We start from the raw sequence: 24140 nt of genomic DNA on the forward strand, positions 1-24140 counted from the left end.
GCTCTTGTTGAGTCCGTGAATATATATCGATATATTATCGATGTTACTTCCAGCTCTAGCAAGCCTTTAACAATTTTGTTTGTCATCGCGCTCCGCAGAATTAAAACCTTAATTTTCGTTGCTAATATAGTTGAAATAAAGAAAATATATAATGGATTTGGATAACGCACGCGATCTGCCCCGCGCTGGCTTCAATTTCGACAACTGCAAGCGGTTAGAATCGTCCGAGTTGTCCAGCAATACCCCATCGGCTTTTATTAATTTGTGTTTTATTTGCTTTCAGCAATGCCACTCTTTTAAATGGAGGCTTCAAGCCACCGACCACCACCAAGACGGGAACCACAATCGTTGGCATCATCTACAAGGATGGTGTTATCCTGGGCGCCGATACACGAGCCACCGAGGGACCCATTGTCTCGGACAAGAACTGCGCCAAGATCCATTACCTGGCCAAAAACATATAGTAAGTCCACCGGCGGCACCTTTAAGTGCACAGGGAACATAATAATACTATAAAAAGGGGGATTACGCTAATTTTTTCCTGCATTTCAAGTGTTGGCCTTTTTGCTCATCCTCACCGTCTTTGATCGACTTGGCTCCAATTTTATGTACCCAGTGATTTAAGTTGAGGATATTAGGGTGTAGTTTATGTTGCTCGAAATTAAAAATATGTGTAGTTTCCTTTCTATCACGCAAGTATCTCCCAATACCTAACGAAAATCTTTACCTTCAGCTGCTGTGGAGCTGGAACCGCTGCGGACACTGAGATGACTACGGATCTCATCTCCTCCCAGCTGGAGCTGCATCGCTTGCAGACAGATCGTGAGGTGCGCGTTGTGGCCGCCAATACGATGTTGAAGCAGATGCTCTTCCGCTACCAGGGTCATATCAGTGCTGCTCTGGTGCTTGGTGGAGTGGATAAGACTGGACCCCACATCTATTCCATTCACCCACATGGAAGTTCGGATAAGCTGCCGTACGCCACCATGGGATCGGGTTCCCTGGCCGCCATGACCGTTTTCGAAAGTCGCTGGAAACCTGACCTGTCCGAAGAGGAGGGCAAGAAATTGGTGCGCGATGCCATCGCCTCTGGAGTGTTCAACGATCTGGGTTCGGGATCCAACATCGATCTGTGTGTGATCCGCAAGGGCAGTGTGGAGTATCTGCGCAACTATGAGCTGGCTAACAAGAAGGGCGAGCGCCAGTTGGACTACCGCTTCAAGACCGGAACCTCAACCGTGCTGCACACCAACATCAAGGACCTACTCGTCACCGAACGCGTCCAGGCGGTGCCCATGGAGATTTCTTAAAGCGATTCCCCTTTCTACCCTTTTCGTAAATTTATTATAATAGAGCTTCGGCAGGATCTACTTGGAGTGGTTCAATAAAGGAAGCCATGCTTCATCTTAAGTTGTGTTTTTTTCTGGGGATTTTATTAGACTAGCGATACTCCTAGGCGGACAATGCTTTGGTCATTAACGAACTCCTAGCCAGGGACCAAAAATTATTATATTACAATGTTTTCCAATTTTAATAATGTTTCCACATTGTTAGGGTTTTGGTCCATTAATCTCTTTGTACTTTTACGATCCAGATTTTAAATAATTATTTTCAATTTAAATGTAACCGTGGGTAGTATTTGAATTATAAAATACATTTAAATTAGGTAAAACAAAGAGTACTTATGATTTACGGACCCTGGCATAAATTAAATACTAACTTTAAAAGAACATTAAAGCTTAAGAATTAATTTAGCTAATATCACATGGTACAGAGGGTCAATTCCTTACAGTTGAAGGCACTTTCCATCTCCTTAGAATAACGGGTTAATTGGCACCAAGAATTCACTTGATTGAGTCAGATCATACACACTCCTTCTAGGGCTAACTTAAGCTATGATTAATCTAGAAACTAACAGAAGTAAGGGGAGTATCCAAATGGCGTGGGGACCATAAGATGTTGCTCCATTTGGCGTGGGTTCTAGTAGATGCGATACTGTCAAACAGGATAGAGCTAGATTGGTTGTAATTCTGGGTGATTGGGCATTGATTAGGGAGGATATCTTCTCCGCCTCCCGGGCGCAGGCCTCCAATTGAAGCCGCGTCGGTCTCTTGATACTGCTGGCCGGCACTATGGCCACAAAGATGCCTACTTCCATGGTGAGAAATCCAGTCAGTTGACATTCGCTGACCTGTACCAGTCCATCCAGCTGATGCAGCACTCCATGCAGTGTCAAAAGAGTACTGCTCTGTGCCCTCAATCCGTACATGGCGCGATCGAATTGCTTCCTGGAGTAGATTATCCGAAAGGCTCCTCCAGCACACAGTGGGCAACATGCTCCTGGGGGAACTATCAAGCGACAATGCTTGGATGCGGGAGCGGGGCACTTGACAGTCCTACAGCGTCTTCCCATATCGCTGACCAGTAGTCCCACCTCCCGACATCGACCCACATAATCCACCAGCACGTATTCCGCTCTGGCCGCATAACTACTCTTGTAAGTCACTCCATTGATGCCACAGACTGGTGAGGGTGACGTATTAAAGCGACTGGATTGACAGGCGGACCAATATGCGACTTGACCCTGAGGATTGGCTTTCAGCAGGGCACAGGCATTGGGATAAGTCCGTCCGTGGGCATCGCATACCTCGCCCTGATGAAAGGTTGAACAGTTGGATGCAGTGAAGTTGACTGCAATGGAGAAATTATAAAAATAATTTGAATATTTTTAAGAAATATTTCGTAACTTACCACACACGTATTGCAGACAAGGTCGCTGCATGCTGGCCAGGCACACCTTCCGGCTGTCCAAACACTGAGTTCCGGATGGACAACTGTTAGGAGGTGCTGCCTGGCAGGCATTACGAGCATTGCATGCCCCGTAGACGTAATCCCCCTCTGGCAAATGGCACTTGGCCACACAGGCCGAGGGATAGGTGTTCCCATTGGAGCCGCAAACGGGAACGTAGTGAGCTGGACAATTACACGGTAGACTGGTGTAACTGGAATCTGCAAATCCTGGCAGACGACATTGCTGTTTGGTGCAAGTGATCTCACCGGCGAAACAACTACATAGGTTGCACTCCAAGTAGAAAGAGGATCCATGCCGGTAGCTTCTCGCTCCGGGAAGAGTGCAGTGGGCATGCATATAGCTCGGTAGCGGTTGACATTGCTCCAGGCGACCTTGTAATCCGCAAGAGCAAACAATATGCTCGGCCAGCGGAAATTGCCCTACTTCCAGTTTCTTGTGGAGATTACTCTTTCCAAGTCGCACATATGAGCCGAATGGTACAAACAGCTTGGAATCCTGTCCCAAATTGCAGCCTGGTATACAGGAGTATCCTTGATTGCCTCCTCGCTGCAGGATGCACACTTCGCTGCCATTGCAGGGCTTCTTGGCGCATGGTGAAGTAATACCTTGGAACTCCTCTGGACTTGCATCTCCTGGTTTCAGATAGCTCTCTAGGGATATACAAGGCAGTGGAGAATCATCATCATCCTTTTCTTTTAACCGAGAACATATATCCTTTGGTCGCTGGTGCTGTAACGTCCAGTCCAGGCACTCATCCAAGAGGTCGTGGCAATCCTCGCTGCAAATGCCGTTGAAGAGACCAACTCGTGTGCATGGCTTTATTTGGAGAGCACACACCAAAGCCCTCCACTTATCCGGAGCACAACGACTGGTGTTTTTGATGAAGAGCTCCTGTCCCAGGACTCTGACGGTTCCCCGCTGCTGCAGGAGCTGCCAATCCTCGCGAGCAGCTGCATCATGTTCTGGTGTGCAGCTGCGAAAGAGTTCCGTGGGTCGATTGTTGAAGTTGGAGCAGAAACTAAGACCCTGACATCCGAGTTCACACGGTGCATCCACGCTTTCTATACACCGTCGCAGTTCCCTTTCCCCGGGCTGGTCCATACACTCGTTCTCAAAACTGCTCCGTGCATCCCACCAATTGCTGGTGAAGATTTGGTTGCACAACCGTCGGCACTTGTGGCTGCTGGCCTGTTCGCAGCATTGCCTTTTAGCCGCATCCATTCCCAGGTGATTGGGCTCAGCCAGAGCTCCCCCTTGTCCCGATATCCGTCCTTGGGCTAAAGATCCCCCGGCTCTTCCAGATCCTCCCGGAACATATAGTTTACCCGTCACTGTTAGAAAACACTGCCAGAAGGGCAGTTGTGGTAGTGGTGACCCACATCCTGCCGCTTCCAAGCGGGCGAAGATCACCTCACTTCGTTCCATAAGAGTGGCGTTTTGATGCAGAAGATTCCGGCAGGTGTGGCGACAGTGCTCCTTGCTGCTGTACTCACAACAGGGTATATCTAAGGAATAGTTTTGAAACAATAAGCTTTTATTGCTTTTTTTTAAGCTTAAGTTAACTTACATTGCTCGGCATTTGCGAGTGGAGTCATGTCCGTGTGGTTGTTTACGCACTGAATCACATCCGCGTTGCGATCTCCACATGCTCCATTTATGTCCACATGGTCATGGTTGTCATTGGCGGGCTCGAATACAGCTCGACAGGCCTAAATATATTTAGTTTTTAAGTATGGTGTAAAATACTCAGATAATTGAATGTTTTGAAACTTGAAATACTATTAGCATGCATTTGAGACTTAGATCAGTGTTCTTGATACTTCCACATTCAATTTAAAGTTGTGATATCACTATCCTTACCTCAAGACACTCGGAAGTTCGGGCCTGTCCGCAGCACTGATCTGCTGCCTCCTGCCGCTCCAGACAGTCGTAAAGCGTCTGCTCGTCGCTCCGCCGACAATTTTGCACCGGTGAGCGAGTGGAAGTGGCGCAGACGTTGCGGCAATGGGGCAGGACTCCAAATTGGCAACAGCGTCTTCCCGACCAGTAGGCTCCACGGGTGACCGCTGCGAGAAAAGAAGACAAAATATATACATATATTTTTTAATGGATTTTATAATCTAATTTTACACACACTCACCGTCGAATGTCTGGTTGACGCAGGTCCAAAATTCCACCTGGTGCAGTTGACAATATCTGTGCAGTTCATCGCGATTGTCGCCGCCAGTGCCAGTGGCAAACTCCACCAGAGATAACTGGAAAAATATGCATAAATTGCAATAGACAACAAGTTATTAAACGCAATCAAACTTAATCATCGACCGTGCGCTTAACCCGCAACTCCTGACCCGCAACCTGTTGGATTTCAAGTGCTGTGTGCGCAGTCTCAAAGTTTCAACACTCGGGAAAATTTCAACTCTGTTTTAAAAATGTATTAAATAAATAAATTTACCTAAATTAATATAGACGGTATTTGTTGTTCGATTTTTGTACGAATTCTTAAAAAACCCTAACCCAAGTGTTTTTTATTGCTCTTTGTTTGAGTGCATGGGCTTGCAATCCGGGTCGGTATTAAGTTTTTGAGACAGGAATCGAAAGATGCAGGTTGCACTTTATTCCCGCTCTTTTTTGTTGTAGTTTTTGGCGTATTATGTTACATTTTTGAGTGCTGTTCCCATCCTGACACCATCATAAATAACATTTGGCCCGCTCTCGCTCTTTCTATCGATAAAAAAAAAAGAACAGGCCCAGGGAACTTCAATAACAAATTTTCAGGCTCACTCCACACTGCGGCGCAGCGTATCTGCCACAGTAATCTGAGTAAAGCGATGTCTATTCAAGATACTTCGTGTGCTTGTCCTCGGAACTTGTCTGGATCTTGAGCCTGGTGGCATTCCCATAAATACAAATTAACATAAACTGAGGTGGAGATGCAATGTGATCAACGGGGAGTTCATTTTAAAGGAGATACTGGTACCAAAAGTTGTTTATGAACTTTAAATAATATTTTAGTTAAATCAAGCGGTTAAGGCTGTTATTATCATAAAGATTTTCCCAGTCGATATAATTATGCATTTATAAACCTACATTTAACTAATTTCAAAGATGACACACGGCTATTAGAGTAAAAACCCTTTTTAATTATGTTTCTCTATTTTGAAAAGTTGTTGATAGGACACTTATAGGTGTATCCGCCCATCTATTTAATCACATGTTAATTTCCGAATTGTAGGGTACCTTCTATCGACTACGCCCCTGATTGGAACGCACTTCGTGCATGTGTGTTCCCGGGCTGTGTTCCCCCTCTTTGAAGACCGGGCCTCGGGCATGTCTGTTGCAGTTTTGTTAATGAAGTGTCCGTGGCCATGTCACGCACTCCCACACACTCGGATAACTCTACATGGCATCCCACCGGAACCTACTCCTCGAGGACAACCTGCCCACCTGGGCACCGAATCCCATCAGATAGGGGCCCACAGAATTGTCTGTTGCAATTATCAGACCCCAGAGCATTTTGTCAATAATAAAATGCGCGTAAATTTTCACTTATCTTGGGATGATCTGCCGTCTCGGGTTCGACTTTTCACACAATCAGGGGATAAGAAATAGAACAATTTGTGAGCGGGAGGTTGTCGGATATCAAGGGGTCTCCAATTTCCCGACACCCACTTGTAAGATCTAACTCTCTAATCTTTCACAGACAAAAGAGAGAAAGAGAGAGAGCTGAGCAATTGAAAAGTGGATTTGGGTAACGCCCATGGGAACGCAACCGGTTGGCTTGGCGTTATCCTGTTTGTCAGTTTCAATTTGGCCAAAAGATTTAATGCCTTCATTTGCATTTCTAAATGAAAAGATTGGCAAAGCCGCAGCCCACTTTCGGCTGGGAAAACTAATTGGTTTTGGGTGGAAAATGGTTATGATTACAAAGTTAAATGATGTCAGTGATTTGATTGCCGGCATTGCCTCCAACTAAATCTAGGGGCTAGGAGCAGAGCAGACTACCGACAAAACTGCTGCACACACGACACTCACTCACTCACAAAGACAACAAATTGATTTTCAGCCGGCTCGGGTTTTATGAATGACTTTGAGTGGCAAACTGGTTCGTCTGGCTCTCCATTTGCACAGAAAGAAATTAATTAAATAATAATAACACTGCCTTAAGTCATATTATAACTAGCTTGGATTACTTTTTCTTTGTATTTTCTTCTTAACAAATTTGTCACAAATTAAGTTATGTCACAACTAATAATGAAGTATTGATATTGCAACTATATAAGTTTTATTTTCTCTGTAGCAGACTGGGCTTTTGGTCTGGGTTCGGTCTTGAGGTGCAATTACCTGTTTGCCAGTTTATGCTAATTAACAATGCAATTTGTGCGGATTTTTCAATCCTTTTTGGCACAAGGCTCCATAATCTGAAATCGGCTGCCAGCGGATGTGGATATGGTATTCAAAGTTCCACCGAAATCGAACGACCATTAAAACCTGTCATAATAATTTTCAATGCATTTTCTGCGTGTGACAGTCCGACGACGAATCAACGTTTATTGAATTCTAAATTCATTTCGCTTGGCATGCACCGCTCGTAGTCCATTCATAACGAGGGGAAAAGAGGATTCATGGGCACATAAAAATACCAGGAAATGCATTGTGGCTTGATCAGTAGTTTTTCCACCTTATCGGCTTGTTCAAATCTGTATCTGATCTGCTGTCCGAGGTGTTCATACTTATGGCCACTTGCCCGTGGGGCAGCAACGCTTAATATTTATGACATACACATCATTTCCCTTCGAGTTGGTTTTCACTGTGCAAGAGGCGCCTGCCACATCGCATTGGGTTAAAATTGTTATGAGTTTAGGTATTAGGATGGAAAATTTATGCAAAGGCTGAAGGAAATATTTATAAATTATATTTATATAAAAAAGACTTTTTAATATTTATATACGTATAAATAATAAAAGTAAAATAAGAGATATTAGTTTTTTAGCTTGTTATTAATGTGCTGCCCTTGTCTGTACCACCCGTTGCATCCACCCGTTGCATTAACTCAAGCATTCATACGCATTTTTGATATATGATCAATCCTACCCACTAATACCCCCCCTTTTTTCCGCTTTTCCCCCGATCGCCGATACTTACATTTTCGCATGCTGTGCGACATGAGCCGAAGACCTGATTGCAACATGTGAAGATATCTGCAAGAGAAGCAAACAAACAGAAAATAAGCATGTTGCGAGTGGAAAACAAGAAGTTAAGTTGGCAAAGTGCAGCATATCAGGGTTTAATGTCTTGGCTCACGCATTTTGACACCACTCAGTAAATTATAATTTAAATAAATGCCACGGAAGGAGCGGGTTGCACTCAGTCAGATTCGCTTGATGCCCGATTCCTGATTCCCGATTGTGATCATGACCATGATCATGATCGCCACATGTTGTGCTGAAACTGTTGCAACATACACTTCCTCTGGCACAAATCACACAGGGACTGACTTTCACGGGGATGGGATTTCGTTTGTTCGCACTAATTAGGTGGCTGGAATGGTATCCTGCTTATCTACGAGTACCCAGGGTGACTGATTACTTATTAAGCACTTAAGGCTTGTTTTCCTTTCCAATTTTTTTTTACTCGTTCCCCTTTTTATCTGGCTGCGGTTCATTTGGAGGATTGCTCATTGGGTGTTGAACTTTTCTTGCGAAAAAAAAGGGGGGAGCGCAATGAGTTGTTCGGTTTTGGGATCAGGGATGGCAGAGTGATATGATAGGCAATAAAATATTAAAAAGTTTTGTTATTAAGATACCTATTCATTTTGAACAAGAAAAGTATTTTATTTATGGAAAATATTGTTTCATAAAGTTTACCACTTTAAGCTTGTTAAAGCTCAACCAGCTATCTGATTTGAATTCCTTGTAAGATCTTTAAGATCTATACACAGTCAATTGTAACAGCTTGTCTCACCTAACTATAATTGACATTATTCTGATTGGGCTACAGATTGAACAAGGAGATAGCCCTGCTCATCCCAACCAGATGAATATGAATGAGTTTGCGCTGAAAGTCGTGACACGAATGCAATATCTTTCCTTTGAAGATGACTTAAAAGTATCTGACTTTTTTGAAATCACGTCGGGATGCCCATCACTATGTGGAAGCGTTTCCCATGTCTGACATCTGCGACACATGTCCCCGATCTCCGGACTCGAAACTCCGGATCCGTGGCACTTGGACGTGTGACAGTTGGCTGGGCGTAAAGGGCGGGTTCAAAGAGTTTCGCTGAGTGCGTGAAAAATTTCAGTTTTTGTCACTTGCGTCAGGAATTGGGGGGCTACTGAACTTCACAGAAGATCAAAAGCAGTGCCCATTAATTAAGTGTGCAATTGCCAAAGCAGGGCAAGAAACTATGGACGAGGGGGTGGAGTGAAAACTGCTAAGATTTCCCCGCTTTTCTGGTTCGAAAACTCACGTATTTTTGGCTCAGCCATTTTCATTTCGGCCAAGCGAGTCCGGGGCAGTCGCATTTTATCTTTTTCTCGGGTTGAGTGACTAATTTTAGCGGAAATTTACTTTGAAGTCCACCGAAATAAATTTGGTTGTGGCCTGTGAACATCGATTTTGGGAATCAAATGTGCAAATGCGAAACTGTGACAAATCGTTTGGAAAATGCCTTTTTGATTTCCCAGGCGTTGTCTTCTACCCCATTTTGACATTTCTCCGATTCCTCTGATTCGGTTTTTATTTTGCATTTATTTTTAAAACTGTTAATGTTTTCATTTGTGCGTGCTACTCTGCGTATAGTGTGTCGTTGAGTGCTATTTTTATTGTGTATCTTAATTTCAGTTTTAGTTGCAAAGTTGCGCAGTCTTCCGATGGTTTCTTTTTTTTTCCTCTGGCCAATGATCTAAGTTGCTTGTCAACGCACCACACGCAAAAAAAAAAAATAGGTAATCATATTGAAAAAAATTTAAAAAAATATATACAAATTGAAAGACTTCCTGATTTTCAAACTAGTTCATATTTATTATGGGTTTTTATATGGTTTAGTGCAAAAATCCTGAAGAGGATATTAACTTAATCCTACAGTCACCAAAAATTCCAAATTAGCATGTTCAAATTTTATAATATTTTTCACTGCTGTACATCTTTCCTGTTTGGATCTGTGGAATGGGGTGACTTCTATAAATAAAGAAATCCACTGAATGGCAGTCTCCGGATTCCCCGTCGCATGTCAAGTGTCGCAGCTGATTTGTCGCCAAGTTGTCGGCATTTGCGGGAAGATAACTCCCATCACAAGGAGTGGACACATCCGACCACCCGTTTGATTAACGTGAGTGCAACAAAAATGATTGTTTAATAGCTATTTTACGATCGCAGCGCATTCGAATGAAACATCAACGATGGCCATTTGTATGCAAAACACTTCAAATGCCGCACAATCCACATCATTTCGGATGCACAACATCGCGCTGTTGAGCCAAAGAATTTCCTTTTGCAAAAAAGAGCCACAGTAGTACAATCAGTTAAGCTCAAGGCGGCGACATATAAGTATGTGCGCAGGCCATAAAATTTCATTGGAAATCTAACACATTTATCATACACTGACACCCCAGCCCGCCATAATTCACTCGACCAGCCAGAGTTAATAAAACAGGCAGCGAAGGGAATAAAGCATATCTTGGATTCCTACTTGAGTTTCGTACATATGCTGGCGCCATCAGGCAACCCAGCTTTGCAACAATTTCAACTAATTTTTAACACAGTTTCAATTTAGATTCGAGCACAAGCACGCACTCACTCGGTTGCGAGTATCTGTATCTGAAAGCAGTGGCATCATCGTCATCAGCATCAGCACTTTCAATTAAAACATTTCGTTCGCGCTCAAAAGGCAAATTATTGCTTTTGATTAAGTGAGTGGATGCGAGTGTGTGGTTCCATTTACATGCAAATCAAAGTGGGAGGGGCTGTAAAATGTTTATACTTTTTCGCCGGTTCCTCCATTTGCAGACAAACTGACCAGCCCTATAAATGTAAAAATGCGGGTTGTCGAAGGGGGAGTGAATGAAAGTGACAACGTTCGAATAAATCAAGGAACCAGTTTTTTTTAATAGCAATGAACTCGAATTCAAAATATATATGGTGTAGGTATGTTGCATATCATGTATCATAAAAATTATTCAATAAAATATTGATAATTTGTAGATATGCACTTTTGAATGTGAACGTTCACATAAAGTATTCGACTATGTTCTTCTGTTTTGCTTTAACACAATTTTTTCACATAAAATTTTCAATATATTTCCAAATTATTTGTCACTCATGAGTGGGTCAAACTAAACTGATAAGCGGCTGCTTTTGAAGTGCAAGTAAAAGATCAGAGGGCTAACATTGCTTATCAACTTACCATGTGATTCTCCGGGCGATCTTACAGATTCCACAGCCGTGACCTCGGAGCTATCGATTGCCTCACTAGTATCCGCATCCAGCCAATCGTAGTCATCCGAATCCAGGCTTACAGAATGGCTGCGACTGTTCTTCTTCGATCCGCTAGATGGCGCATGCCGATGGTGATCCACTGAGGCATTACTTTTATTATTTCGACGTCGCACCTGTCTCTCCACCGAATGATGGTGATCATTCTTGATGCTCTGATTTTCCTCCAGCTGCCGGACAGCACTGACCACTCCAAAGGGCAGCAGGAGCAGCAGAATTTCCCAGCCACTCAGGCGCATTTTTATCGTTGTTTTGTCTGCGTTTTAAATTTAAATACACTTGTTTGTTTGTATTTTCTACTGATTATAATGTCGAGTGCATTTTGTGCACACTGATAGCTGGTTGCGGCCAAAGGAAATGAGTATGTCACAAGTCAAAAGTCTCGCTGGGTTCATCCACATACACACATGGCCAATTGGCATCCGTTCGATAAGCGACCGCTTACGCACTACTTTACACTATATACAAGCTGATTTTTCCTGCACAGAAAAAATATGTTATTTTTAGTTCCATAACTCAAACAAATAATAATTCCTTAGCATGATGGTGTTGTGGGAGTATTAAGAAATCAATTCTAAATATCTTTTTTTTACCAAATAACTTTAATACAATAAAGCACTCAACATTTAAGGTTGCTTTTTCCAGTGTATATGTTTATGGACAGTGGGGCTGCGATGCTCGTTACTAGATAGTGATTGAAAAACGCAGACAAAAAACGAAAAACGATTAAATTTAATGGTCTCCCGCACAAGGGACTCTATTGATAGGAAGTTGGGCTGCTATCTGTTGAAATATACATGAATAAATGCAAGACTCTTTACTCGGTGGCGAATGTGAAGGCATTTCGAAGACGCCCCCATCGCCAACACTTGTCCACACGATGTCACACAGTAATTAAGCCAATTGACCTCGCTTGGCCGCGAGTTTGGCAAAACGTTCCCAACTCCTCTGCTGTCTGCGCTCCTCCGCTTTCCACAAAGGCAAAGTAGCGGGGGCATTGCCGAACGGCAACGGCGACAACATTTTATTAAAAGTGAAATATATAAATAAATAATATCAAAAAGCGCCAGCGGTAGCGGCCGACAAAGTGACGCAAACGGCGGTGGCGGGGGAGCACTAATGATGAGACTCGTTTCGGGTTGGGTACTTCGAAAGCCTTCTTTTCCGCCCCTTCTGCTTTTCGCCTAGTGTCCTTGCACTTTGCACTCGGAAAAAACTAACTAATTTACAATCGTGTTCATATATAATTATAAAAAAAATATATCAAGTTTCAAGCTAATATAGTGCAACTGGAAAATGCTTAAAAATTTAAAATACAAAATAAGGAAATATCTAGAATATAACTTAAGATACTATGATAAAGCTAGAACGATTTGTTGCACATTAACATTTATTAAAATGTATCTTATAGATTGAATCACTCACTGCTCATAGCTTTTAATCAATTTTAAAGTTTTAAAAATGTCTGTTTTTTTCAAAAATTAAAATGTATTCAGATATTTTTTGCACTGCCTGTCTGTGGCAGTGTCAAAGCGCATACCAAAACAGGCGGCAGAGAAGAGGGGGGGAGTGTACGGGCGGGCGGTGAAAGGTGGGCGGAGGAGGGTGGCCGGGAGGTTGCCGGGCTATCAGCGTTGAGTTGAGCGGTGACTGTGCTTTGATGTCTTTCTAATTGCATATTTTACAGCGCCAGAGAGGCGTCCTCGCACACCCGCTCATCCACAGCCAGCACCGCTATCCTGCAAAAGGATAGCACTTTCAGCGAGAGTGGAAAGTGGAGCTATTTGCTGTGATGTGGATGCCGGCAGGGTGCCCCTATGTCCCTTCGCCCACAGCGCCTAGTCACCAGCCCCCAGACCCCAGCCCCCGGGCCATCCCCTCAAAGACGCCGTGATCCAAAGTGGACCAGGACCTGGTTGGTTTGTCAACTTCAGCGTCAGCGTCAGACGAATCCGAGTAGGAACACAAAGGCTGAGACAAAAGCGGCATGTTCAAAAACTAGACAAATATTAACTCATATGCAGCTTGAGGTTGAGCGGAGAAGTAGAAGCCTTTGTCTTTGGCCCTACAGTCTTACTTCTGTAAGAGAAATTTGCGTAGGGAAATTACAAACTATCAAAACGTTTTATTTTAAAACCGGGTTGGATTATAAAAATATCCAATTGGTAATAAAATCGAAACTATCATTACATAGTTTTATATACAAAATGTAAGCAAATTAGATTTAAGTTTGTCTGTTAATCCAACTCCATCATTGTTATGTTTTTCTGTAAAGTTTACAGCCTGCTAATTATGGGCAATCTCCACTGTACATGAGTGATTGTGGCTTCAACTCCGTTTTGATTGCAATGGGAGAACAATATGCATCAAACAGAAAATAGCGCCACTTTGCAAAAAGGGATGCAAAGGAGCCGCAAAAGGACCTGCACGTACACACATTCATCCCAAAAGCTTCACACACACACACATCCATAAACACATTGCACCCAAATGCATCCCACAAACACTTGTCGTTTGATTTGTTTACCGGGTTCACTGCGCTCAACTCACACTTTGGTTTGGATTATGCTTAAGTATTTATTTTATACATTTAAGCAGACTGTCATATAATTTTGATTGAAGAAACACTTTTGCTTTTTATTATTCAATTGATTTATTTTGGTTCGCGATCAACATATTTGACGCGCGACATCTTCTACTTTTACGTCCGCACGATCCGACGGTTGGAAACAGTGTGAGCGCAGACGAGAGTGCACGTTGTGTTATAAGCGACTCTGAAAGAAATGCACTGAAAGAAATGGTAGACATATAAACTGGATATTTTAGTTTATTTCAAAATAAATAAAACTCTTCGCTGTTTTCCTAGCTAAACAAAAAATATATATAAAAAAGATAATAAAATATATATAATAAAAAAATATTTTCTATATTTTTTTCATAAATACCTTTTGATTTGTGTCATGTCGTATGTGACACAATATTCATAAAAAATATAAGTAAAGTTGTATATTTTCTGATAAAAGCTTAAACAAGGAATGTTTTAAATGTAAAAAATAAATACCAGCTAAAATATATAAAATTGTATTAAATTTTTTTTTGAATAGATGGAAACAAAAGTAAACATATCCAAATAAAAAAGTTTAGTCGCAAAATACCAAATCGGTGTCCTTGCTAACTATTATCCGAGTCACAAACCAGCAGGTTTTATTTTCGCGTTGCCAACTGATTGGCACTGCTTGAACTGCTTTCAAGCGCCAAGTTCAAATGTTGTTTCATTTCTTATATACTTTCGGGCACATTTTTCAACTGGTAATCAGATTGGTGATTGAAAATATATATAAAAACCTCTTCAATAAAGCGCCCTCTGCCTCTTCTTTGTTTTAGTTATTTATTTACCGAATAATTTAAATTCACATACATTTAAGTTTACATATACATTTCATTCATATGAATATAGGTTGTCTTGTAGTTTGTATGTGTATATATTTATATTTTAGGTGGTGTTAACCCTCATTTATGGTTTAGTTTTCAACAGTGTCCCCTTTAGGCTACAATAAATAAACACTATTTGTAGGAAATATATTTGTATGTATATGCTGACTTTGTACATTTCGCTTTGCTTTAAATGTGTTGCATTGAATTTTGCATTCCGAGTGCATTATTCACTTTCTCGTATATGTTTTAAAGTATCTTCTGCTTAAATCGGAGGTATTTCAGCATATATCCTGTTGTTCTGTTGCTTCGGTTTATTTTATTAATGTCAGCAATGTTGTTCATGTGTTTTCTCTTTTGTACCCGACAAATTGAAACGTTTGTGTAGAAGAATTGTTTTAGAAAAACTTGTACAAGTATAGTGTATATGTATATATTTCATTATATTTATATGCTTGGCTCCTTAGAGTATGTACTTTTTGTCTAGTTAACACGTGCAGTGCTATGTATTTTTCAAGTCTTTGTTTAAGTTTAAATTACACACATTCAGTTGTTGGTATTCTGCAATATTTACTGGGATTAAGTAGCATATTTTACACACATTATAAGGTCTGACTTCCCATAGGTTCATACGACAACACCGAAAATACATTCATAGGTTTATGTGAAAAAGGAAATCGGCCAACCCTAATGCATTCCCCTTTCAAAAATTTCTTATAGTTCATATGCCTCGGAATACTCGTTGTAAGTACATATAAAATAGGTTCAAGTGCTCGAGAAATTCTCTTTGGTGTTCCTTGTGATAGACGTACTCGGCTGGAAGGAATAAATGTATTTAACTTAACAATTAGCATAAGTTCTCTACACTTCTCGCTCTCGTCGCTTTTTTTATCCTGCGGGCTAAGCTGTCAAACAGTCGACGACGAAACGACAAACGCATACAGGATCGAATGGCAAAAGGACAACAGGACGACGATGGCAATTTGTCAACTGTCGCCGGCACAAAAGGGCGAGTCCTGCCTCGAGTTTTGGCTTCCTGCATGATTGACGACCATTCACCTATATACGAATTATTATTATTATTATTATTCCCGGTGCGGTGTATTCATAATTATTTAAGAAATGCACACTTGAATGCCTTCCTTGAGCGGAGAAGGATGAAAAAGGAGGCGGCAGGCTCCTCAAGTGTCTGCTGAAGTCGATGGAAATGTCAACAAGTCTGGCTGACAGTTTTGGATGTGCGATTACCGATTTCCTATTGTATCCGTACCCGGTTCTCTTCTGGTTTTTGTGTGTGTGCTATTTTCCCAAGAGGTTGCACAAAATGCACAACAAGAACAAAAATCAAACCGTTCAACCAATTACCCACAAATACTCATAATTCGTGGGCATTCTTTTTTTTCGAAGATTCTGTCGTTGCTTAGGAACTTTTGATTGAGCTTCTTGGAGGCAAACGGCGGTGGCGGGGGAGCACTAATGATGAGACTCGTTTCGGGTTGGGTACTTCGAAAGCCTTCTTTTCCGCCCCTTCTGCTTTTCGCCTAGTGTCCTTGCACTTTGCACTCGGAAAAAACTAACTAATTTACAATCGTGTTCATATATAATTATAAAAAAAATATATCAAGTTTCAAGCTAATATAGTGCAACTGGAAAATGCTTAAAAATTTAAAATACAAAATAAGGAAATATCTAGAATATAACTTAAGATACTATGATAAAGCTAGAACGATTTGTTGCACATTAACATTTATTAAAATGTATCTTATAGATTGAATCACTCACTGCTCATAGCTTTTAATCAATTTTAAAGTTTTAAAAATGTCTGTTTTTTTCAAAAATTAAAATGTATTCAGATATTTTTTGCACTGCCTGTCTGTGGCAGTGTCAAAGCGCATACCAAAACAGGCGGCAGAGAAGAGGGGGGGAGTGTACGGGCGGGCGGTGAAAGGTGGGCGGAGGAGGGTGGCCGGGAGGTTGCCGGGCTATCAGCGTTGAGTTGAGCGGTGACTGTGCTTTGATGTCTTTCTAATTGCATATTTTACAGCGCCAGAGAGGCGTCCTCGCACACCCGCTCATCCACAGCCAGCACCGCTATCCTGCAAAAGGATAGCACTTTCAGCGAGAGTGGAAAGTGGAGCTATTTGCTGTGATGTGGATGCCGGCAGGGTGCCCCTATGTCCCTTCGCCCACAGCGCCTAGTCACCAGCCCCCAGACCCCAGCCCCCGGGCCATCCCCTCAAAGACGCCGTGATCCAAAGTGGACCAGGACCTGGTTGGTTTGTCAACTTCAGCGTCAGCGTCAGACGAATCCGAGTAGGAACACAAAGGCTGAGACAAAAGCGGCATGTTCAAAAACTAGACAAATATTAACTCATATGCAGCTTGAGGTTGAGCGGAGAAGTAGAAGCCTTTGTCTTTGGCCCTACAGTCTTACTTCTGTAAGAGAAATTTGCGTAGGGAAATTACAAACTATCAAAACGTTTTATTTTAAAACCGGGTTGGATTATAAAAATATCCAATTGGTAATAAAATCGAAACTATCATTACATAGTTTTATATACAAAATGTAAGCAAATTAGATTTAAGTTTGTCTGTTAATCCAACTCCATCATTGTTATGTTTTTCTGTAAAGTTTACAGCCTGCTAATTATGGGCAATCTCCACTGTACATGAGTGATTGTGGCTTCAACTCCGTTTTGATTGCAATGGGAGAACAATATGCATCAAACAGAAAATAGCGCCACTTTGCAAAAAGGGATGCAAAGGAGCCGCAAAAGGACCTGCACGTACACACATTCATCCCAAAAGCTTCACACACACACACATCCATAAACACATTGCACCCAAATGCATCCCACAAACACTTGTCGTTTGATTTGTTTACCGGGTTCACTGCGCTCAACTCACACTTTGGTTTGGATTATGCTTAAGTATTTATTTTATACATTTAAGCAGACTGTCATATAATTTTGATTGAAGAAACACTTTTGCTTTTTATTATTCAATTGATTTATTTTGGTTCGCGATCAACATATTTGACGCGCGACATCTTCTACTTTTACGTCCGCACGATCCGACGGTTGGAAACAGTGTGAGCGCAGACGAGAGTGCACGTTGTGTTATAAGCGACTCTGAAAGAAATGCACTGAAAGAAATGGTAGACATATAAACTGGATATTTTAGTTTATTTCAAAATAAATAAAACTCTTCGCTGTTTTCCTAGCTAAACAAAAAATATATATAAAAAAGATAATAAAATATATATAATAAAAAAATATTTTCTATATTTTTTTCATAAATACCTTTTGATTTGTGTCATGTCGTATGTGACACAATATTCATAAAAAATATAAGTAAAGTTGTATATTTTCTGATAAAAGCTTAAACAAGGAATGTTTTAAATGTAAAAAATAAATACCAGCTAAAATATATAAAATTGTATTAAATTTTTTTTTGAATAGATGGAAACAAAAGTAAACATATCCAAATAAAAAAGTTTAGTCGCAAAATACCAAATCGGTGTCCTTGCTAACTATTATCCGAGTCACAAACCAGCAGGTTTTATTTTCGCGTTGCCAACTGATTGGCACTGCTTGAACTGCTTTCAAGCGCCAAGTTCAAATGTTGTTTCATTTCTTATATACTTTCGGGCACATTTTTCAACTGGTAATCAGATTGGTGATTGAAAATATATATAAAAACCTCTTCAATAAAGCGCCCTCTGCCTCTTCTTTGTTTTAGTTATTTATTTACCGAATAATTTAAATTCACATACATTTAAGTTTACATATACATTTCATTCATATGAATATAGGTTGTCTTGTAGTTTGTATGTGTATATATTTATATTTTAGGTGGTGTTAACCCTCATTTATGGTTTAGTTTTCAACAGTGTCCCCTTTAGGCTACAATAAATAAACACTATTTGTAGGAAATATATTTGTATGTATATGCTGACTTTGTACATTTCGCTTTGCTTTAAATGTGTTGCATTGAATTTTGCATTCCGAGTGCATTATTCACTTTCTCGTATATGTTTTAAAGTATCTTCTGCTTAAATCGGAGGTATTTCAGCATATATCCTGTTGTTCTGTTGCTTCGGTTTATTTTATTAATGTCAGCAATGTTGTTCATGTGTTTTCTCTTTTGTACCCGACAAATTGAAACGTTTGTGTAGAAGAATTGTTTTAGAAAAACTTGTACAAGTATAGTGTATATGTATATATTTCATTATATTTATATGCTTGGCTCCTTAGAGTATGTACTTTTTGTCTAGTTAACACGTGCAGTGCTATGTATTTTTCAAGTCTTTGTTTAAGTTTAAATTACACACATTCAGTTGTTGGTATTCTGCAATATTTACTGGGATTAAGTAGCATATTTTACACACATTATAAGGTCTGACTTCCCATAGGTTCATACGACAACACCGAAAATACATTCATAGGTTTATGTGAAAAAGGAAATCGGCCAACCCTAATGCATTCCCCTTTCAAAAATTTCTTATAGTTCATATGCCTCGGAATACTCGTTGTAAGTACATATAAAATAGGTTCAAGTGCTCGAGAAATTCTCTTTGGTGTTCCTTGTGATAGACGTACTCGGCTGGAAGGAATAAATGTATTTAACTTAACAATTAGCATAAGTTCTCTACACTTCTCGCTCTCGTCGCTTTTTTTATCCTGCGGGCTAAGCTGTCAAACAGTCGACGACGAAACGACAAACGCATACAGGATCGAATGGCAAAAGGACAACAGGACGACGATGGCAATTTGTCAACTGTCGCCGGCACAAAAGGGCGAGTCCTGCCTCGAGTTTTGGCTTCCTGCATGATTGACGACCATTCACCTATATACGAATTATTATTATTATTATTATTCCCGGTGCGGTGTATTCATAATTATTTAAGAAATGCACACTTGAATGCCTTCCTTGAGCGGAGAAGGATGAAAAAGGAGGCGGCAGGCTCCTCAAGTGTCTGCTGAAGTCGATGGAAATGTCAACAAGTCTGGCTGACAGTTTTGGATGTGCGATTACCGATTTCCTATTGTATCCGTACCCGGTTCTCTTCTGGTTTTTGTGTGTGTGCTATTTTCCCAAGAGGTTGCACAAAATGCACAACAAGAACAAAAATCAAACCGTTCAACCAATTACCCACAAATACTCATAATTCGTGGGCATTCTTTTTTTTCGAAGATTCTGTCGTTGCTTAGGAACTTTTGATTGAGCTTCTTGGAGGGCTAGTTAGCTGCATATATATATATTGTACATTCATATACATATATATATAGGTATATATAGATGAGATTTTGATTTCGTAGAACATTATAAGCTTTGGGGGGGCGGCGAAGCGCCCAAAAATGCAATTGGAAAATTCACACAGACACGGTTACATTAGTAGTACACCTATATAGACGCAATGAGGGGAGCAATTGAATGTTGTTTTTTTTTTTTTTTGGAAAAATCATAATTCATAATCCAGCATTCATTATGCACGACTCTAGCGGATATAGTGCCACATAGCCGTAGGCTTTCGGGCATTGTTAATCATATCGTGCCAGTGCTGGCATCCAGTTCCACTTTCCTGGGGCCCCAGTCCGCAGCATCCGATTTCCGTGGCCTCGCTCCCGGCACCCACCACATAGATCTGCCAAGATATAAAATATAGCGGAAAATGTATATGTAGAGTAGAATGGAGTGGAGTGGAGTGGAGTGGCGGGGGGATTTCAATTAAAACGCGGCCGGGCATTAAACCGGGGCTATTGCCCGGAATTAGCAGCCGGAGCTGTTAAAAGCGGCGCAGACCACCGGCTTATGGCCTGGTCCACGTGGAAAGGCAAAGGCTAAAGGTTACCTCGATGGCTGCATTGTGGAGATAATTTGATTGCAAATTAAACGTGAACGCCTCATTCCAAATGGGATTGGTGGGATCGTCCGACTTCGTAATGCTCGTCTTCTTCTTCTTGATGCGTTTGCCATTTTGAATCAGATAAATCTGAAAGAAAATTAGCAATATTAGGGAAGTTTACTATTTTATAGGTGTGAATGAGAACATAAAAAACACTTAAATTGAATATACTATTTAGAAGAAGTTAATTTTTATAAAATTAAATTTTAGAGGTTTCTTTTCTTGTTAATAATAGTTTAATATTTAATATTCACCTTGACATATGGTTCCTGAAGAGTATCCAAATTTCTAGCCTTCATAATGACAACCGTCAATCGCTCGGCCTGCGGCAAATAGTTCAAGGAGCACAGCAGTTCCGGTCGATCCTCCTTGGGTTTCTTGGTTCGCAGCAAGTCTCCCCAGATCTGTATAGATTTTGTATTACTATAAGTCGTAATCAATCCACACCATTACTTACCTCCACTGACTTGGAGAGATCTAGACCATCCACAGAAATGCGAACCTCGCCGATAATGTCGTTGTGCGAATAGCGATCGTAGTCGAGCACTTGGAGGATCAGCTCCTTGCCCTGGAGCTGATCCCGAGAAACCGGGAACTTGAAGTGCTGGTCAAAGTAGGGATTGGATTCGCCCCTGTGAATGTGGGTCTGTCGCTTCCGGCTGTCCACTTCTGGTTGCAACATCAGGCGGACATAGGGATCCCGGAATCCACCCTCTTCGATGGGACTGAGATTGTGAGCTGAAATGGAAAACAAAATTAATGTCTTGATGAAACACAAACTCAATATAGATCGAACTAGGTATTATCGTGGCATACACAGCTTAACAAGTCATCGCACCCATATGTTAAAATAATATTCAAAATCTTTTCCAGAAACTAAGTACATACTATAAGAATGCGTCGCATTAATATCAAGGTACGTTGTGTGGAGAGAAGAGTTGTGGAATTTAATATTAACCGCTCCATGCCGATGCGTAGACTTATGGAAGCCTACGCCCGTTATTATAAACTTGATCTGAAGAATATATATTTCAAGACGCGTAAACTTCGAATCGCAGAAAGTGATACGGCGGATTTTTTGAGTCTTAACAATGGAGATGTGATAGAGGTCAGAACCAAATACTATCAACATTTATCTAGCGAACAATAATCACCATACTCAGTAATGTATTTTAATATTAATCCTCCTAAATAATGGTTTGCTATGGCTACGGATGTTTGTTATTTTGTTAATAATTTACATAAAATTGTTTGTAATAAATTTTGTAAAAAAAATGTATATTTCAATTATAATTTTAACACGAATATTACCTTCAATCAGATGAACCGTCAGATCGAACAGGTGGTAGTCGTACTTAACGCGCAGATGCAAACGACCCACGGCGTGACTGGATTCCGGAGCTGTCAGGTAAACGGGTCCGTCCGGCATTCGATAGAGATCCGGTTGAAGGGCACCCAGTGGCGAAGCGGGACCCATTGCGGGATCCACTCCGGGCTGCGATCTGGGCGGTATCAGCAGCGGCGAAAGGCAGCGACCTGCAGCCACGCCCTTTCCCGCACTGCTACCTCCCATTCCCGAACCTCCGGCCAAAGATGCCAAGCTGCTTTGCGAGGGACTGGGCGTCCTCAGATCGCCAGGATCCGCCGAGTGGGCAGGACTTCCACAGCGAGCATCCAAAGAAATGGTTCGCATGGGACTGGGTGACCTGGCCAAATGGTGCGGAAATCCAGGCTCACTTGGCAGCGAGCTTCGTCCGTCCGGTCCAAAAGTCCTTATCTGTGGTGAAGAGCCTCGATGACCCTGCGATATTAAGTATATAGTAATAGTATCGTAGTTTAGCAATATGAATTAGTTCATAGTCACACATACCGAATGCCTGGATGGGGCGCTGTCCACGCTGCTCTGGCTGGAGATGGACGGCGTGCGCTGGAGGCGCGGCGGAAAGGAGCGGCTCTGGTGGTGCAAGTGAAGCGGACTGTGGAACACTTCGGCGGGTCCGCGCAAGATGTCCGTTCCGGTGGCCGAAACTGTGCCCATGTGGTGATGGTTTAGGCCCAAGCCGCCGTGCATTCCATGCAGCTGACTGGCCGGCTGGATGGGTTGGCATTCCTTGGCAATAGCCACCTCCTGAGGAAATCGAAAAAATAGGATATATTAGAAGAGTCTACTAGTAGCAATCCCCAGTTATAAGAACCTCCGAGTCCGTGGGCAAATCACAGCTATCGCTGACACTACCGGCTGAAACGCTGCCAATTCCGCTGGTGGTCGATGTGACCGACGAGGCCGACGGCGGCGGTGTCATGGGTTGCGGCGGTGGGGTGGTGGAGCCCTCGCCCATCGGCAGAATGTGCACCACCGAAACCCCATTGCCACCGGCAGTGGAGGAGGCACCACTCCCACTCGGTGTCCCCTCATCCGCCGAATTCCGATCGAGAGTAACGCGACGCACCGCTCCCACTCGCTCCTTGGCCATTCGCGACCAGGACTCGATGCGCTTGTGGGCCAGCCAACAGGCTGCCGGACCCAGACCACTCATCTTCTCCCAATTATCGAGGGACTGTGGTTATGGGAACTCTGCTTTTCTTCTCTGCGGTAAATAGAAGGTTTTGTTGCTTGGCTACCTTGGACTTTTGGCGGTTAAAGAAACTGCTGCTTCACTTATTCGCTCTCCCACTTTACACTCAAAGAAATAAGCCGAAAGTGTAGCACTTTCAGTACCGCATGAATACAGATTTTTATAGGAATAGTCTATTTTCAATAGTGAATTTAATTCGTTTATAGGAGCATCTAATAGTATGCAGCACAGTACTCAGAATTTTCGAAATGAATCCATATTGCAACATTTGTAATTGTGCAAACCTATAGTAACTTTTCTGAAAGTGCATCCACACGTTTGACCGCTGTTAATCCGCTTACGCAAATACACTCACACGCCATTAGATTGGACTAACCACCGACGAGGAAATGGAACAGGATGAAATGCCCGGCACGAGTGCGGTTTCAGGTTGGAAGCCCTGAACCGGCATTAATTATTCCCATGTAGGTCATGGTGCACCATTTCTGCATATCCTCATAAGAAAACCTCACTTTCGCCTTAATGGTTGCGTTTTCTCAGTAGTAGTGTTGGAATATAAAATGCAGTTTGGTTTACGGCAAGAATAACGAATTTTAAACGAATTTCACAACTAAGTGACTATAGTTGAACTGTTTTTAATTGGCTGAAGTTGTGGCTGAAGTTTGGTAATTTTACCACATAATTTAAGCAACTTTCCAGCACGCAAAAGTCGAAATGCGTCCTGACCTTACTATTTTCATCATACCCCACCAGCCATATAATTTTTGTAAACGATAGTCAAAAGTTCATCCATCTCTGCTCGCCGCCCATCGCTTTTATTGGGCATCTCAATGGCAGGTGGTAAATGGGAATTCTTAGCGGCGAATCCATGGCAACTGCACTAACGAACAATGTGCGTCATCGTGGAGGCAGCTCCGCTAAT

At 41.8% G+C, this 24140-nt stretch overlaps 3 protein-coding genes across 6 annotated transcripts in view; 1 reads left to right on the top strand and 2 right to left on the bottom strand.

Moving 5' to 3' along the window:
* Window positions 1-28: 28 nt before the first annotated feature.
* On the top strand, window positions 29-1410 carry LOC6738094 (proteasome subunit beta type-7). Its single transcript, XM_002084872.4, has 3 exons — window positions 29-213; window positions 284-463; window positions 734-1410. The coding sequence occupies exons 1-3, from the start codon at window positions 152-154 to the stop codon at window positions 1308-1310; spliced, it is 819 nt and encodes a 272-aa protein (XP_002084908.1). The 5' UTR covers window positions 29-151; the 3' UTR covers window positions 1311-1410.
* Window positions 1407-17858, bottom strand: LOC6738095 (reversion-inducing cysteine-rich protein with Kazal motifs). 3 transcript variants are annotated; one of them, XM_039293936.2, is made up of 8 exons: window positions 17642-17858; window positions 11214-11781; window positions 7955-8010; window positions 4953-5067; window positions 4673-4878; window positions 4380-4521; window positions 2752-4317; window positions 1407-2691 (listed from the first exon to the last, which is right to left on the bottom strand). In XM_039293936.2, exons 2-8 carry the CDS (start codon window positions 11539-11541, stop codon window positions 1889-1891), a joined length of 3216 nt encoding a protein of 1071 aa, XP_039149870.1. In that variant the 5' UTR covers window positions 11542-11781; window positions 17642-17858; the 3' UTR covers window positions 1407-1888. The 3 variants fall into 3 exon arrangements, with proteins under 3 accessions (XP_039149870.1, XP_016031910.1, XP_016031909.1); XM_016169537.3 differs by lacking the exon at window positions 17642-17858 and adding an exon at window positions 13853-14069; XM_016169536.3 differs by lacking the exon at window positions 17642-17858 and adding an exon at window positions 13830-14069.
* Window positions 17859-18465: 607 nt separating this feature from the next.
* The window catches only part of LOC6738096 (synaptotagmin-5), a 49067-nt gene continuing 43392 nt past the window's right edge, over window positions 18466-24140 (bottom strand). Inside the window, exons 2-8 of one of the 2 annotated variants that reach the window (XM_016169535.3) lie at window positions 22838-23230; window positions 22513-22770; window positions 21954-22443; window positions 21100-21380; window positions 20897-21046; window positions 20589-20729; window positions 18466-20381 (exon numbers count right to left, since the gene is read on the bottom strand). In XM_016169535.3, the coding sequence (XP_016031914.1) occupies window positions 20235-20381; window positions 20589-20729; window positions 20897-21046; window positions 21100-21380; window positions 21954-22443; window positions 22513-22770; window positions 22838-23179 (1809 nt within the window). In that variant the 5' untranslated portion in view covers window positions 23180-23230 and the 3' untranslated portion in view covers window positions 18466-20234. The remainder of the gene's footprint in view (window positions 20382-20588; window positions 20730-20896; window positions 21047-21099; window positions 21381-21953; window positions 22444-22512; window positions 22771-22837; window positions 23231-24140) is intronic. The other variant, XM_016169533.3, reaches the window with a different exon arrangement.

Source organism: Drosophila simulans, chromosome 3L (genome assembly GCF_016746395.2).
Source record: "Drosophila simulans strain w501 chromosome 3L, Prin_Dsim_3.1, whole genome shotgun sequence".
Lineage (NCBI taxonomy): Eukaryota > Metazoa > Arthropoda > Insecta > Diptera > Drosophilidae > Drosophila > Drosophila simulans.

Bases quoted from the DNA above. Each gene is read 5' to 3' on its own strand.
- LOC6738095 (XM_039293936.2), bottom strand. From the start codon at position 11,541: ATGCGCCTGAGTGGCTGGGAAATTCTGCTGCTCCTGCTGCCCTTTGGA. The intron at 8,011-11,213 runs GTAAGTTGATAA...CTTCTCTTGCAG, and splicing joins ATCGCCCGGAGAATCACATG to ATATCTTCACATGTTGCAAT. The intron at 2,692-2,751 runs GTAAGTTACGAA...TCTCCATTGCAG, and splicing joins TTGTCTGCAATACGTGTGTG to TCAACTTCACTGCATCCAAC.
- LOC6738094 (XM_002084872.4), top strand. From the start codon at position 152: ATGGATTTGGATAACGCACGCGATCTGCCCCGCGCTGGCTTCAATTTC. The intron at 214-283 runs GTTAGAATCGTC...ATTTGCTTTCAG, and splicing joins AATTTCGACAACTGCAAGCG to CAATGCCACTCTTTTAAATG. The intron at 464-733 runs GTAAGTCCACCG...CTTTACCTTCAG, and splicing joins TACCTGGCCAAAAACATATA to CTGCTGTGGAGCTGGAACCG.